Raw genomic sequence first — 16,919 nt, 5'->3', positions numbered from 1 at the left:
GATTGATATTTTTTCAAACTGTCTATGAGGGGCTGTGTAGGTTGGAGCCACCAGAGGGTGTTGATAAAGTTTCTGGATGGTTTGAAGTTCTCACAGGTGCAGGAGGATTTTCGGGAGGAGTTAGAAGCTCCGTGGGGGCTGGAGGAAGTTTGAACTACTTTAGAAAAGATGCAGGTGGGGAAGGCGCCGGGGCCGGATGGGTTCTCGGTAGAATTCTATAAGAGGTTCGCAGATCAGTTGGCCCCATTGATGTTACGGATGTTCAATGATTCACTGGCACGGGGTTCTCTTCCAGAGGTGTTGGGGAAGCCATCTACCTCCCTCCTCCTCCTGATGAAGAATAAGGACACCACGGAGTCAGAGTCATACTGCCCGGTTTCATTGCGCAATTTAGATGCAAAGCTTTCGGCTAAGGTCTGAGGGTTGAGGTTGGAGCCCTGTCTCTCGGATTTAGTGGGGGAGAATCAGAGGGGTATTGTGAAGGGTAGGAAATTGTCATCCAATGTGAGGCGGCTACTCAATGTAGTTCTCACCTCAGCGTTGGGTCCGGATCTGGAGATAATAATCTCACTAATAGTTTCACTGGCTGCAGAAACAGCGTTTGATCGAGTTGAACGGAGCTATCTTTTTGCAGTGCTGGAGAAGTTTGGGCTGGGTCCTCAAACTCCCATCTGCCAGCGTACGTACTAACACCACAGGGGTCATTTCAGCTACATAGGGGACAAAGAAGGGCTGTCCTATGTCTCCTCTCCTGTTGGTATTGGCAATCAAGCTATTGACTTGCACGGAGGGCCTTGGACAAGTGGAGAGTAATGGTGAGGGGTAGGATAGAGCACAGGTTGTCCCTATATGCAGATGACCTTCTGTTGTACATAAGAGAACCGGCGTCCTTCATGGCGGACATTATGGATACATTGGAGAGATTCGGCTCCTTCTCGGGGTATAACTTACATTTTGGGAAAAGCGAGTATTTTGTGGTTAGCTCTCCAGGAGGAGGAGTCAGGTTGGGGGGAGCTTCCGTTCTGTTTCGCCGGGACTAGTACCGGTATCAGGGGGTTCAGGTGGCCCCAGATTGGGCTCAGCTTTGTAAATTAAATTACACCAGCTTGGCTCGCAGGGTCAGGATGGATTTACCGAGGCGGGACAGCCTTCTGTTATCATTGCCGAACCGAGTTCAATCCAGTAAGATGAACATCTTGCCGCAATTCTTGTTTTTATTTCCATGCCTCTCAGTCTTTCTGCCAAAGTTGTTTTTTCAGGGGTTGGAGCGGCTCATAGTGGGCTTTGTATGGGCTGGAAGGACTCCATAAATTCGGAGAGGATTCGTACAGAGGGAAAGGCAGGCAGGGTGGGGGTGAGAGGGTGGGAGGGGGTGTTGCCTCTGCCGAATTTGTGTGGCGGTGGTGTGGTGAGCAGGAGGCTAACTGGTACGGATGGAGTCGGGGTCGTGTAGATGGCCTAGCTTTGAGGCACTTGTGGCGGCATGTCTGCTGTTTGCGCGGCAAAATAGTCATCAAACCCGGTGGTTGTCTCCATTTTGAAGGTACGGCGGCAGCTCCATCACCATTTTGAGCTAAGGGCAGTGTCAAGATGGGCCCCTATCTGCTGGAATCATTTGTTTGAACCAGCAAGAGTAGATGCCACAATTGAGATTGTGGAAAGAGAAGGGGTTGGAGAGGGTAAGGGATTTGTTTCTGGAGGGGCGGTTCACCACCCTGGAAAAGCTGAAGGAAAATGCCAGACTGATGGGGGCAGATATATTTAGGTACTTCCAGATATGGGATTTTGGATTTTGTTCGTAGGACATTCCCCGCATTGCCGGTGGTGCCACCGCCTAATATATTGGAGCGCATTCTTTCCTGTGCAGGGTCAGAGGAGTGCAGCACGTCCGGATATTTGGACGGATCATCAGGGAGGAGCAGGTCCCACTGGAAGAGGTGAAGGCCAGTTGGGAGGAGGAGCAGAAACTCATATTGGGGGAACAGGTGTCGAATGAGTCCCTCCACAGGGTGAATGCTATGTCATGCTGCGCGAGGTTCAGTTTGATTCAGCTCAAGGTGATGTTCAGGGAGCATCTCACCAAAGCCAGAATGGGTCAATGCTTTGCAGGGGTTGAAGATAGGTGTGAGCGGTGTTTGAGAGGGCCAGCGAATCATACACACATGTTCTGGTCCCACATCAGCAATCTTAAATATTGATTTAGAACCCTGTTCACTAGTGGCTATATTTGGGATCTTGGATCGGCCGGAGCTGAGGATGGGCACAGGGGCAGATGCTCTAGCATTTACCTCATTGATTGCCTGGAGGCAAATTCTGCTGAGCTGGAGCCAGGCGATGACACCTAGTTCCTCGGCATGGCTAGGTGACTTGATGGCGTATCTGCACCTACAGTAGGTCAAATTTACAATGAGGAAGTCAATTGAGGGGCTCTATCATAGATGGCAGCCTTTCATTTTGTACTTTCAGGAATTGGTCACTGTTCGTAGTTTGTGCGGGTGTGGGGTTGGTGGGGGGGAGGGGCGCGGTTTGTTTAGGGTGTATTTGGATTTGGATTTTGTTTATTGTCACCGAGGTACAGTGACAAGTATTTTTCTGTGAGCAGCTCAACAGATCATTAACTACATGAAAAGAAAAGGAAATAAAAGAAAATACATAATAGGGCAACACAAGGTATACAATGTAACTACATAAGCACCGGCATCGGATGAAGCATACAGTGGTGTAGTGTTAATGAGGTCAGTCCATAAGAGGGTCACTTAGGAGTCTGGTAACAGTGGGGAAGAAGCTGTTTTTGAGTCTGTTTGTGCGTGTTCTCAGACTTCTGTATCTCCTGCCCGATGGAAGAAGTTGGAAGAGTGAGTAAGCCGGGTGGAAGGGGTGGGAGTTCTGTTTTAGTTACTGTTGTTGTTTGTAATTTTGATATTGGCGTTGGGATTGTTTTGGTTGTATATTCTTGATATTAAAAGCTAAATGCTCAGTAAAAATATTTTTTGGTTTGAAAAATGTCCTGAATTAAAATATTTATTTTAAAAAGGATGTGCAGGCACTTGAGAAAGCTCAAAGTCATCACTAGAGATGATGCCAGAACTGAGAATTTTTACCTATCGGAAAAGAATGAATAGGCTGGGGTCCCATTCTTTGGGGAAGAGAAGACTTATGGGTGATCTGATAGATGTCTTCCATCTTTAAGATTCTGAAAGCTTTTGATAGCATAATAAAATAAATAACCTTTATTGTCACAAGTAGGTTTACATTAACACTGCAATTAAGTTACTGTGAGAAGCCCCTAGTCGCCACATTCTGGCGCCTGTTCGGATACACACAGGGAGAATTCAGAATTCTCAGCTGGTACAGGAATTGAACCTGCGGTGCTGGTCTTAAATGTAGAGATGGAGTTTTTATTTGCATTGGAGACCAGAACAAAGGGCTATAAATGTAAGATAGCAACTGACATAATATATATAGGGTATTTGGAGAAACTTCTTGCTCAGAGAGTAATTAGAATGTGGAACTCACTACCACAAGTATTGGTTGAGGCGAGCCGCATAGATACAATTAAGGGGAAACTCAGTGGACGCACAAAAGAAAAAGGAACAAGGAATATATTGTTGGAGTTAGATGACAAAGGGTAGGAAGAGATAAACACTGACATTGACCTGCCGGATCAAATGGTCTGTTTGTGTGCTGGTAGTGGCATATAGTGGTAATAAATCAGGTGGAAAAGCAATCACACAATGTCACAAAGATAACTCCGTGTTATTGCAAATTATATTAGTAATGTTCTAAAATAATACAGGGAGTCGATCTGTGCACTCTCAACGGAGTCATGCAGTGGTCTCGCTGTGAAATCTGTCATCGCTTTCTGTGCGGAGTTGGAGACTCTTCGGGGTGCGTGGACCACTCTCTGTGTGGAGTCGGGAACTCTTCGGGGTGCGTGGACCACTCTCTTGGTGTCAGGCCGCTCTCTGTGGGCTTGTACCTCTCTCTGTCTCTTGGCGTCAGGCCGCAGCAGAATCCTGTACTTATGGGTCGGGATGTCGTCTATGCTGGGCTGAGGACATTATATTAGTAATGTTCTAAAATAATGCAGTCTGCTACAAAGTATAAAATGCAGCATATTAATATCGAGTAGCATTCATTGGAAATTCCGCAGGGTTGCTCCTGCATTTCCAGTGCTGCTGCTCCTAAGCTGCGATAGGAACCTGGGCTGGATACTCCATTGTCCGGGTTCTCCGTTACGCAGGCAGTGCACCCACGCCCAGGGATTTCCCGACGGCATGGGGCTGGCCACAAAGGGAAACCCCATTGGCCGGCTGGTGAGATGAAGAATCCTGCTGCCAGCGGGGGCGCGCCACACCCAAATTCAGGTGCAGTGGGACGGAGAATGCCACCCCCTATTTGTGCCCCTAGGTTCAATGCAGTGCTTGTGGTGAATTCCTATGCTGACAGAGTTGAAGCAGCTGCTCGGAATTTTTCAGTCAATGTGCCCAAGTTGCAATTGATCCTTCAATTTCTCTGACATTTTTTGAAGCCTATCTCAATGAAAAACATTTCCATAAAAGGAAAACACAGAGGATGCTGGAAATCTGAAAGAAAACAGAAAATTCTGGAAAGACCCTGCAGATCTGGCAGCATCTGTGGGGTCAGAAACAGTTAATGTTTCGAGTCCATCAGACTTGAAGCTCTGAGGAACAGTCATACGGACTCTTTCTTTCTCCACGGATACTGCCAGACCTGCTGAGTCTTTCCAGCATTTTCTGTTTTTATTCAAAATATGTCTTGGCGGGGAGGGGGACGTCATGTGATGTAAACACTGGAGCGGTTGCATTTTCCCGAACTCTGGCTCTGCTCATCTTTTAATCCTTGATTTTATTCCGATGCACGTTTCATCTCGCTTTTTCTTGGGATACATGTCTTGGAGGATCCTGATTGGTGTTTTGCGAAGATTAGCCGAGATAAATCCTAAAATTCCTCATCTGTTTGTGGCGGGCGGAGTGGGCTGGGGTGCGGCTCAGTTCGCTGTGGCGCAGTTGCTGGTGAACGGGGTCTTGCTTCGGCGATGCTGTGTGCACCCGGATGATGGTCGCTATCAAAATTGCTTCTGGTTGACGATTTCGACTATGTACTGCAGGTCGGTGGGGCTCAGTTTGAAGAATTGCGAGGTACCTTTAGGAGAATGGTGGAGGTGCATGAGAAAGATTTTGCACTCAAAAGAGCACCTTTCTTGGTCAGATTTGGTGGAGCACAACATATTCACTCTTTGAGGACAGGGGTCGGTTTGCCCCCCCTCAACCCCCCAATTACTGTCCTATTTCATCATGTTCTCGATGCTCATCATGAGGGGTTGGAGCTAGCCGAGCGAGTCGAATCATTCCACCTGGCCGGGGCCAGGGCTGAGGATCGCTTGACCATCAGAACGCCGACATGGTCGAAGTGATGACATGGTCGAAGCTTCATGCTTCAATCGTTGGAATCCTTGAGAAATCCTGGAGTGTTCATTGATCCTAACTTGACCTCTGCCTTCTTGAACAACATGGATGGCGTCTTTATCCTGAAATTCTTCTATAATCCTGGATGTTACTACCTTGTGATAATGTTTTTGATTATTTATTTCTTGTTGTCTTTTTTCCTGCAAGGGTGTGAGAGATGTGAGTGTAAGGGGGAGCGTCGTCAATTATCCTGTTCTAGCAAAATCACATTGAGTCGATACGTGAAATGTGGTCTGTGCACAGTTGTACTCCTTTCTGTTATTATGTCTTAGAATCCTTGTGGCTGTGGGAGGGGAGTGCTTTCTTTGTCATTCCTTGTCTTGCTGAGTGGAGCCAGGGTGGGGTGAAGAGTGGGTGGATACCTGTGTCGGGTTTTCTGGGGGGGGAATCTTTTAAAAATATGCTATTTAAATTTAAGAATCCGTGCCTTTCTCCTTCGATAGCCTGGGAGGTTCCTGTGCCCTGGGGAGGACTGAGTTCTGTCTGACACTTCCTTGAGGTTGAGTTTCTACTTTGGTTCTCTCTATTTAGAGGTATTGGAAAGAGTAGGTTTAGAAATGGTGCTTGCTGAGGTGTGGCTGGTTAATTGGTGGTTGATTTGTCGAGGAGCGGGATTGTTCTTGGTATCCTCTCTGTGATGGCAGCTGGTGTGGGACGGTCGTGGATGGTTCTGGGTCAGCTCGGGCATCCCTTCCTTGGGGGTTTCTTTCTCCTTTTGTTTTCTCATCGATTGAGCGGGGTGCTGTTTCAGATTCTAGTCCAGTCCGGTGGTTTGCCGGATGTTCCCCTGGTCATATCGGAGAGGAGGGAATTGGCCCTCCCTCCCAGAGAGCCCAATTGCTGGATGTCTTGACGGTTATTTTTCTTTTGGGGTTGGGGTCCCTCCCGCTGAGGTTGGAGTGATTATCCTTTTCTTCTTAATATAAGTGGTGATGGTGCATTGTCCCACAGCGGTTGGAGAGGTGTACATTCAACAGGGGTGCAGGTTTCTGGATGTGTTAGAGATCCTAGGAGTATAATTTCCTGTGTGTCGGGATGTGCTGGGATAGGCCAGATTTTGTGCTGTGGCTGGTATCCTTTCGCCCCTGGGGGCTTGGGATGTCTCTATTCAAAAGCACTTACTAGGGACATTCTGAGAGGTTGGGATTTGCTTATTTGGTGCACGGGGGCCTGGGGACGAACCGAGTCCTGTGCTTTGTTGGATATCAGGGGAGGGAGAGGGGGGGGGATGCTTTCTTGACTGAATGAGCAACCTGTTCTCTTCTTCATTGGTGGGTGCTTGGCGTGCGCCAGAAAAATACGAAGCCTGGGTTGGGCCCTGATCCATTGTTATCCTGTGGGTTAGTGTGAGTAGTTCTGGCTCTGTCTCTCTTCTTGTTCCTGTTTGGATGGCCATGAAGGTTTGATCATAATCCGATCATGCTGTTGCTGGTCCTCTCTACATAATTGTATGGAATAATGTTGGTTCTGCACTGGGCCTGAAATTGGGGTTAGGTTGCATTGTGCAGTACACAGAAACAAAGAATATAGGAGCAGGAGGAGGCCATTCGGCCCTTCAATCCCGCTCCATCATTCATTATGATCATGGCTGATATCCAACTCAATAGCCTAATCTCTCCCCCCCCCCCCCCCTGCTCCCCCCCCCCCCCCCCCCCCCCCCCCCCCCCCCCGCAAAATCCTTTGATCCTCTTCGCCCCAAGTGCTATATCCAACTGCTTCTTGACAACAAATGTTTTGGCCTCAACTACTTTATGTGGCAGCAAATTCCACAGGCTCATCACTCTCTGAGTGTCTCCGCATCTCTGTCCTAAACCATATCCTCAGACTGTGACTGCTGGTTCTGGTGACACCCACCATCCGGGATGTTCTTCCTGCATCTACCCTGTCTAGTCCTGTTAGAATTTTATTGGTTTCTATGAGATCCCCCTCATTCGTCTAAACTCCAGCGGATATTATCCTATCCGACTTAATTTCTCCTCATACGCCAATCCTGCCATCCCAAAATTAGATGAGGGAACTAAATGTAATATCTTCAAATTTGCAGATGAAGACTTCCGGTGTCGGCCAATAATTGATGGCAGTTGAATTCTCCTCTGAATTGGAATGTCGGCAGGTTACCACACCTGGCAGAAATCGAATAAGGCGGTGGCTCCAGAGGTGGAGGATGTGCGTGGCACAGTTACAGAAAGCATGGCAGAGTTGGGAGCGGCGTCATCGGCCATCCCACTGTCATTGGAGCAGTTGATGGCGTTGATCAAGGGGGAGCTCCGGCAGCATCGGCTAGAGATGCAAGAGGACTGGCCCAAGGCGATTAAGGGAGCAATAGCCCCCCTTCGCAGGACTTTGGAACGGGTGATAAAGCACCTGGAATCGCAAGGTGCGACGATTCGTGAGATGGAAACGGCGATAATGGATCACAGCAATCAGATTGTAGAGTTGGAGGTAGAGGTGGCGATATTGGGAGCGGCCCGTAAGGCGGTGAAGGTAGACGATCAGGAGAATCGGTCTAGGCAGCAGAATTTACGAATCGTGGATCTGCCGGTGAGGGTGGAGGAACGGGTGCCATGGCCTACTTTTTGAAGATGTTTGTGAAGCTCGTAGATGAGGGGGGTCTGTGAGAGGGCCCCGGAGTTGGACCAAGTGCACCAATTGCTAATACAGAGGTCGACAGCTGGGCAGCCACCATGTGCAGTGATAGTCCAGATGCATAAATTCCAGGAGAAGGGGCAGATTCTGAGATGTGCGAGGACGACACGAGATTGTAGTTGAGAGGGCTAGCGGATCTGAATATATCAGGGCATTGAGGCCAACCTGGCCAAGCAGCGGGCGGGGTTTAACCGGGCCAAAGAAGTGCTTTTTCAGAACAAGGTCCGGTTTGGTGTGTTGTATCCGGTCAAACTGGGTGGCTTTTAAGGGGAAGGAACACTATTTTACATTGCCAGAGGAGGCAAATTACTTTATTAAGGAGCATGGTTTGAAGGAGGGTTAATGGTGTGCATTTTCTTGGTTTTTGATATGTTAGCACAATGTTTGCAATGTTTTTTGTTTTTTGCTCATATTTTCCTTTTTGGTATTTTATTATGGTCGAAAGGGGGATGGATCTGAGTCCTGGGTGTCTTTCCCCTGTTGGTGGAGTAGGGCGAGGGTTCAGGTGGTGGGGTCCTGGGCAGGGTCTCTCCGAAGAGTGGAGGTGGGGAGGCATTGTCGGGGGATGGGCAGTCCGGGCGGTATGGATGTTGATCTCCAGGTGGAAGTTGTTGAGTTATGTACTATGGGATAACATAGGCTGCAACTCGATGCAGCTTTGACCAAAAGATACTCCAGATTTTGAAGTAAGGTCAATGTGATTTATTGAACCATTAGCACAGTTCTCTGAGTTCGACTCTCCTGCTAATCTTGCTATAGTAACTCAGTCTAACTAACCAGTCTGCTCTAAGTCATGCGGTGGGTGTGATGCTTCTGATCTGCCCCTGCCCTTCTCTCGAAGTGTCGTCTGTGGAAAGAGAAAGAGCATGTGTGCCCTGTCCTTTTATATGGGTTGTGTAATGCCCCCTTATGGTAGTGTCACCTCACCTCTGGGTGTCTTGACTGCCCATTGGTCGTGTCCTATTCTATGTATCCATTAGCTGTATGCCTGCATGTCATGATGTCTCTAGTGCTCCCTCTAGTGTTTACTTAGTCGTAATGTATTTACATTAACCCCATGTGTATTTACAGTGATGCATATCACCACAGGATGCACCACGCTAGCAGGACGTGTCATAGAATCATAGAATTTACAGCGCAGAAGGAGGCCATTCGGCCCATCGAGTCTGCACCGGCTCTTTGAAAGAGCACCCTACCCAAGGTCCACACCTCCACCCTATCCCCATAACCCAGTAACCCCACCCAACACTAAGGGCAATTTTGGACACTAAGGGCAATTTATCATGGCCAATCCACCTAACCTGCACATCTTTGGACTGTGGGAGGAAACCGGAGCACCCGGAGGAAACCCACGCACACACGGGGAGGATGTGGAGACTCCACACAGACAGTGACCCAAGCCGGAATCGAACCTGGGACCCTGGAGCTGTGAAGCAATTGTGCTATCCACAAGGCTACCGTGCTAGACGTCTGGTGAATGGAAACAAAATGGGGCAGGGGGCTGCAACAGGTAGCCAGAGAACGGAGGGCAGGTAGTTTGGGGAAGGTAGGGGTAGGGGGGTGGGGTAGGGAGGAATGGGGGGAGGAGTGTGCTGGTGACGCAGGTAGCTGGTTAGGTGGAGGTAGGGGGGAGAGAGGAGGGGCAGCCATTTTGATTGGGTCTGGAGAAAAAAGGGGTTTGGTGGCAGGGATAGTTTTGTGATGGATTGGGATGGCGGACCCAAATAAGGGTGGGGGGGTGGGGGGGTGGGGGAGGGGGGGTGGGTGCTGGCGGGGGGTTTAGAAACCCACAGTGAGGATAGTGACTTGGAATGTGCAGGGGCTGAATGGTCCCGTGAAGAGATCATGGGTGTTTGCAACCCTGAAAAGATTAAGGGTGGAGGTAGTTTTTCTGCAGGAGACGCACCTTCGGGTGAAAGATCATGTGAGGTTGAGGAACGGGTGGGTGGGACAGATATATCACACGGGGTTTGATTCCAAGTCGAGAGGGGCTTCAATCCTATTTAGTAAAAGGGTGGCGTTTGTGGTGGTCAGTGAGGCGCAGGACCCAGGGGGTCCTGGTTGTGGAGGCGGAGTATGCGGTGATCATGTCCATGGGCCACGTGCCACACCACATGGATGTCAGGCTTGGTACAGGTTAGGCACAGAGGTCCTCATGGAGGATGGATTCAATGCTGCTGGGAGTTAAATGTTTTGTGGAAAGGTGACTTTGTTGATCAAGGAGTATGTAGAGTTCAACCAAAACGGGGAGGCCTCTCCCTCCACATGAAAGCAGTGATGTGGGGGGAGGTGATATCATACAAGGTCAATAGATATAAGGTGGAGAGGGCAGACAGACAGAGATTGGTGGGGACTGGCGGTGTCCGAGGGCCCCAACCAGGGAGCTTTTGGTGGAATGGAAGATGTTGCAAGGGCAATTTGATTTGCTGATGACAGGGAAGACGGTGGTCCAGCTTCGGCAATCTGAGGGGGCGTTCTGTATGAGTAGGGGGAGAAGGCCAGCCACCTGTTGGCTCATCAGTTGAGATGACAAGGGGCCACATGGGAGATGGAAGATAGTGCAGGTGAGAGATGAAGGGGGAGAGTTGGTGACAAGGCTGGAGAAAATTAATGAGGCATTCGAGACTTTTCTGAGGGCTCCGAGGGGAGGAGGTGGAGATGGGGCAATTTTTGGATTGGCTGGTTTTCCTGGAAGAAGAGAGGGAGAAGGGACAGGGATTGGAGGCACCACTGGGGCTACATGAAGTAATGGAGTCGATTGAGTTGATGCAGGCAGGGAAGGCGCCAGGGCCGGACGGCTTCCCGATTGATTTTTATAAACAGTTTGCGGCGGTGTTGGGCCCGCATCTTTTGGAGATGTTTAATGATTCGTTGGAACAGGGGGAGCTGCTGGCCATGTTGGCTCAGGCATTGCTTTCTTTGAATCTCAAGAAGGATAAGGACCTGTTGAAGTGTGGGTCATACAGGCCATCTCCCTTAGATGCAGATGTGAAGTACTGGCTAAGGTGTTGGCTTGGTGGCTGGAGGGGTGTGTGCCGGAGGTGGTCTTGGAGGATCAGTTGGGTTTTGTGAAAGGGCAGCAGCTGACAAGCAATATTAGGCGATTGTTGAATGTGGTTATGACTCCGTCGAAAGGTAAGGTGCCAGAGGTTATTGAGAAGGCGTTTGATTGGGTAGAGTGGAGGTATTTATTCAAGGTCCTGGGGGGGTTCGGGTTTTGGCCTACGTTTATCTCCTGGGTGTGGTTACGGTATGGTGCCCCCACGGCTAGTGGAAGGACAAACTCGATGAGCTCTGGAGATTTTTGTTTCTGTCAGGGCACGAGGTAGGCTGTCCCCACTGCTGCTTGCACTGCCTCTTGAACCTTTGGTTATTGTGCTTAGAGCATCGAGAGAGTGATCGGGTGTTGTAAGGGGAGGTAGGGAGCAAAGGGTTTCGCTGCATGCGGATGGCTTGCTGCTATACATTTCAAACCCAGTGGAGTGTATGGATAGGATAATGCATATTGGAGACGTTTGATGCATTTTCAGGATATAAATTGAATGTGGCAAAAAGCTAAGTATTTCTGGTGAACGCCCAGGGGGGGGGGGGAGTCCAGATTGGAGTTCCCTACCATTTAGGCTGACCAGCAATAGATTTAGACACATGGGTATTCCATAGCTCAGTTGGCTCGACAGTTGGTTTGTGATGCAGAGCAAGGCCAGCAGCGTGGGTTCAATTCCCTAACCGGCTGAGGTTCTCAACCTGAGGTGTGGTTATCCTCAGGTTAAATCACCACCTGCCAGCTCTCTCCCACAACTGGGAAAACAGCCTATGGTCATCTGGGACTATGGCAACTTTACCTTTATCTTATTCAGGTGGCCCTCGACTGGGCCACGATGCATAAGTGGAACCTGGCCAGCTTGATGGGGGCGGGGGGGCTGGAAAAAGGTAGGTCGCCCTCCTACTATCACTGGTAGGGAGAGTACAGATGGTCGAGATGAACATTCTTTTGAGGTTCTTGTTTCTTTTCTAGTCCCTCACGATATTCCTGCCAAAGGCGTTTTTCCGAAAAGTGAACTGGTTAATTTTGGCATTTGTGTGGGTTGGCAAGGCGCCACAGGCTCGGAGTTTTTTTTTTACAGAGGAGACAGCAGGTGGGGCGGCAGGTACTACCAAATCTACTACACTACCACTAGGCGGTGAATGTGGATAAGGTGCAGCAATGGTGGGGGAGGAGGGGGCGGAGTGGATGCAGGAGGAGGAGGCTTTATGTGTGGGGGGGTACCTGAGGGCCCAGGCTACGGCCTCCTCCCATTCTCATGGTGGCATCGTCCCTTAAGTTTGAGGTGGCACTTTGGTATGGGTGGTATGTCAGTATTGGCCCCAATATGTGGGAATCACAGATTAGCTCCGGCAGAGATTAATGCAATGTATAGGCATTGGCAGAGGGAAGGGGTGGAGTGGGTGAGGGATCTGTTTGTGGATTGGAAGTTCGCAGGCTTGGGAGAGTTACAGGAGAGATACTAGTTGGCGAGGGGGAGTGAGTTTAGAAATATACAGGTGCGGGACCCACGGAAGGAGCTACCCACATTTCCTCAACTGTTGGAACATACCTTGATGGAAAAGGTATTAACAAAGGATGAGTTGGGAGATGAGAGGATTGCAGACATTTACGGGGGGTTGGTGCACACAGAGAAGGCGCCAACTGAGATGTTAAAGCGGAAATGGGAGAAAAAGCTGTGAATGGAATTGGGGTGGGGAGCCTGGAGTGAAATTATGCACTAGGTGAATGCAACATCATCCTGTGCTAGGATGAGCCTGGTACAGTTTAAAGTTGTGCATAGGGCTCAAGATGCAAGATTGTATGAGCAGGTTCTTCCCAGAGGTAGAGACTAAGTGCGAGAGATGTGGAAGGGGGCCGTAATAATTTCCGTAGGTTTTGGTCATGTCCGAGATTAGTGGGTATTTGGATCCTGATTTTTGAAGCAGTCGGAGATCATATGGGTGAAGATGTCGGCGAGCGTGTTGGTGGCGATCTTCGTAGTGTCGGAGCTGCCGGAGCTACTGGAGGGGGGCTGATGTTGTGGCCCTCGCCACTCTGATTGCCCGGTGGTGAATTCTTTTTGGGAGGAAGTTGGTGGAGCCACTGAGGGTGTCGACATGGTTGGGGAATGTGGCGGAGTTCCTTAAATTGGAAAAAATTAAATTCGCTCTGAGGATTGGAGGAGGGGTCCTTCGTAAGATGGAGGATGTCCCTGTTCCTTTTTGAGAACTTGTTTGTCGCCAGCGGGTTGGGGGGGGGGAGAAGTCTGTTTCAGCGGGGAGGAAAAGTGGGAAAAATATGTCAAACTGTTTGGATTGCATTATGTTTTTGAAAGATTGTGTGTATTTTGTATATTTTCGTTTGGAATTAAAATATATATTTTTTTAAATTTCAGATGACACAAAACTGGGTGGGAGGGTAAGCTGTGAGGAGGCTGCAGAAATGCTTCAGTGTGATTTCGACAAGTTGCATGAGTGGGCAAATGAACGGCAGATGCAGCATAATTTAAATAAATGTGAGGTTATCCACTTTGGTAGCAAATAGTGGAAGGCGGATTATTTTCTGAATGGCTATAGAATGTGGGAATGGAATGTGCAATGAGACCTGGGTGTCCTCGTACACCAGTCACTGAAGGTAAGCCTGCAGGTTCAGCAGGCAGCAAAGAAGGCAAATGGTATGGTAGCCGTGGTGAGGTCACACCTGGAACACTGCACGCAGTTTTGGTCTCCTTATCTGAGGAAGGATGTCCTTGCTCTACAGGGAGTGCAGAGAAGGTTTACCAGATTCCTTTCAGAACTGGGAAATTTGAGTATTTTCTTTGTTTTTTTGCAAAGGTCGATATGAAGAACCCATGCTCGGTTCTCACATGGGTGCAGATGGGTCTGGTATCCGAGGAGAGGAGGCTTGGTGGGTCGTTGGTGCTTTTGGTGCTGTTAGTGTTGATGTGTGTTGGCGCACGCCCGAATATGGCATGGAAAATTTATCCTGGAATTCTCCTCGTAATTGCGGGCTGATGCGGCGTGGGAGGGTGTGCACCATTTTTTAACGTGTTTTTCATGGCCTCATCCTGTTTCTCCTCCATCTCTGGTGGGGCTGCATAGGTACCTAGTTATGTATCAAGCTCGTTGTGATGTTGTTCTCCTGTCTCTCTCTGTGCTCATGTATGCAGAGCCATGTTTTCCTTGCTTATGACGATGTATTATTTTGTAGTTCTGTTGTGTCATGTTCGAAAATGTAAAACCTTAATGAATATATATATATATAAAGATATATTTTTAATTTCAGTTGATTTTATTGAATGAAGTGAAATGATCATATTTTAATATTGTATGTTACTTTAACAAACAAATTTTTAGACACACACACATTGAAATGAATTCTTCTCACCAAGTCTTTCAAGTCTCAAGAAGCTGCAGAAAGACTAAAGCTATATTAAATAAAAGCAAATTACTGCAGATGCTGGAATCTGAAACGAAAGAGAAAATGCTGGAAAATCTCAGCAGGTCTGGCAGCATCTGTAGGGAGAGAAAAGAGCTAACATTTCGAGTCCGTTGACTCTTTGTCAAAGCTAACAGACAGAGAAAGTGGGAAATAGTTATACTGTGGAGTGAGAATGAAAGATGAGTCATAGCCACAGAAATCTAGGGAAGCCGGGTGCTAATGGCCACAGAAACCAAGGGGAAAGAGTGCTAATGGCAGTCCCCAGGGAGGACAAAAGATGTGAAAGGTCAAACAGCAGAGAAACTAACATCAGAGGATGAACTGTAGATGTGGGGGGAGGGGAAGGGGAAGCAAAGAGGAGAAAGGTTAAGGAAAGGTGGATAAGATTGTGGGGGGGGGGGGGGGACTAAATATATATTGAGAAAGAAAGAAATGGTAAAAGTCAGTTAAAATGAAATGGGATGAAAACAAATGGATCGAGGTAGGGTAGAGCTGATCATCTGAAGTTGTTGAATTCGATGTTGAGACCGGAAGGCTGTAGCATGCCTAACCAGAAGATGAGATGTTGTTCCTCCAGTTTGAGTTGCGCTTCAGTGGAACATTGCAGCAGGCTAGATGTGGGCATGGGAGCAGGGTCTTTTGTTAAAATGACAAGCAACAGGAAGGTCAGGGTCCTGAATGCGCACAGACCAAAGATGCTCAGCAAAGCGATAACCCAGTCTGCGTTTGGCCTCTCCGATATAGAGGAGACCACATTGGGAGCAGCGAATGCAGTAGACCAAATTGGAAGAGATGCAAGTGAAACGCTGCTTAACCTGGAATGAGTGTTTTGGGCCTGGGATGTTAAGCATGGAAGAGGTAATGGGGCAGGCAGGTGTTGCACCTTCTGTGATTGCATGGGAAAGTGCCATGGGTGATGGGAGAGGTACAGGGTATGGTGGAGGAGTGGACTAGATTATCTCGGAGGGAACGGTCTCTGCGGAATGCTGACAGAGGGAGTGAAGGGAAGATGTGTTTGGCGGTGGCATCACGCTGGAGTTGGCGAAAATGGTGGAGGATTATGCTTTGCATATGGAGGCTGGTGGGATGAAATGTGAGAACGAGGGGGACTCTATCCTTGTTCTGGGAGGGAGTGGAGGGGGCGAGGGTAGTGGCGCAGGAGATGCACCACACACTGTTGAGGGCCCTGTCCACAACTATAGGTGGAAAATCACGGTTGAGGAAGAAGGAACACATTTTCGAAGCACCATTTCGGAAAGTGGTATTATCGGAACAAATGCGACGGAGGCGAAGAAGTTGAGAGAAAGCTATATTAAACATGGAGACAAAAAGAAGCACAACGATCGTGCCAACACAAGCGTCTCAAACAATAAAATTGCAAATTTATATCACGTTTATTTTGCATTTGCTCTTTGTGTGCTAACTTTGTTATTTTACGGTTGGATTACTTGAAAGGGATAGCTGAATTGATTGGGCGAGACACTTTTATTTGTTTGCTGAATGAGAAAGAGATAACAGGCATTTACTGAATTTGTGATTTGGAAAAATTCAACTGGTTCAAAAAGGAAATAAAGATTAAGGGCTTATGTAATTTTACATTTTTACAGGGAAGGCCAGGTTATGTGGTGAAGAACTATTTTTTCTACTACTTGTTCCGATTCGCTGCTGCACTGGGTCGGGAGATCTTTTACATCACATTCCTTCCATTTACCTACTGGAATTTTGACCCATTTGTGACTAGGAGGCTGGTTGGTGTGTGGGCAGTAAGTACATCTTTTGATAATATTTTACTTTAACCACCAGAGACAAAACATTGGAAAGCAAGAACCCATAGCACAATAATAAGTGTTGGAATGTTGGTTGTAGATTATGGCCGCAATTTCATGGGCGCGAATAGCGGGTGTTTCTAGGAGCCCGCAGTGCCGGGAACGATTCCGCTATCAAATGAGATGTATTTGGGAGGGTCCTCCATGAGGAATGCCCTGCCAAGGCCGCACTTACCTCACAAGCTCAGCTCATCAGTACAGGAAGAGGCCGATCTCTCGACTCCCCTCCCACCCACTGTGGCCTCCAGACGCTCCCCCCAACACCCCAACTTACCAATTAGTGGGTCCTCGAGCCCCTCTCACCCCACCTCACAAGGGCAGGACATCTCCCTGGGCCTGATCCCCAGCACGGGCAACCTGGCACCGGGCACCATGGAACTGCCAGTCTGGCATTGCCACCTGGGCATCCTAGCTGTTACACCTGGTCCACATTTGTGGAAACCAGTGCCAAACGGCACCATGCGAGGTCTTCCAGGCCGCGGGCGTTCAGTC

The 16,919-nt window shown here is 48.6% G+C and overlaps 1 protein-coding gene across 2 annotated transcripts in view; it reads left to right on the top strand.

Moving 5' to 3' along the window:
- sgpp2 (sphingosine-1-phosphate phosphatase 2) overlaps positions 1 to 16,919 on the top strand; it is a 103,440-nt gene that overhangs the window by 26,650 nt on the left and 59,871 nt on the right. The window contains exon 2 of one of the 2 annotated variants that reach the window (XM_072474536.1): positions 16,209 to 16,364. The exons of the other annotated variant lie outside the window; for it this stretch is intronic. Within the exon in view, the coding sequence (XP_072330637.1) occupies positions 16,209 to 16,364 (156 nt within the window). The remainder of the gene's footprint in view (positions 1 to 16,208; positions 16,365 to 16,919) is intronic. 2 annotated transcript variants of the gene reach the window in all.

The sequence above is a fragment of the Scyliorhinus torazame genome, chromosome 14 (genome assembly GCF_047496885.1).
Source record: "Scyliorhinus torazame isolate Kashiwa2021f chromosome 14, sScyTor2.1, whole genome shotgun sequence".
Taxonomy (NCBI): domain Eukaryota; kingdom Metazoa; phylum Chordata; class Chondrichthyes; order Carcharhiniformes; family Scyliorhinidae; genus Scyliorhinus; species Scyliorhinus torazame.
This window is presented reverse-complemented; position numbering and strand designations above follow the sequence as displayed.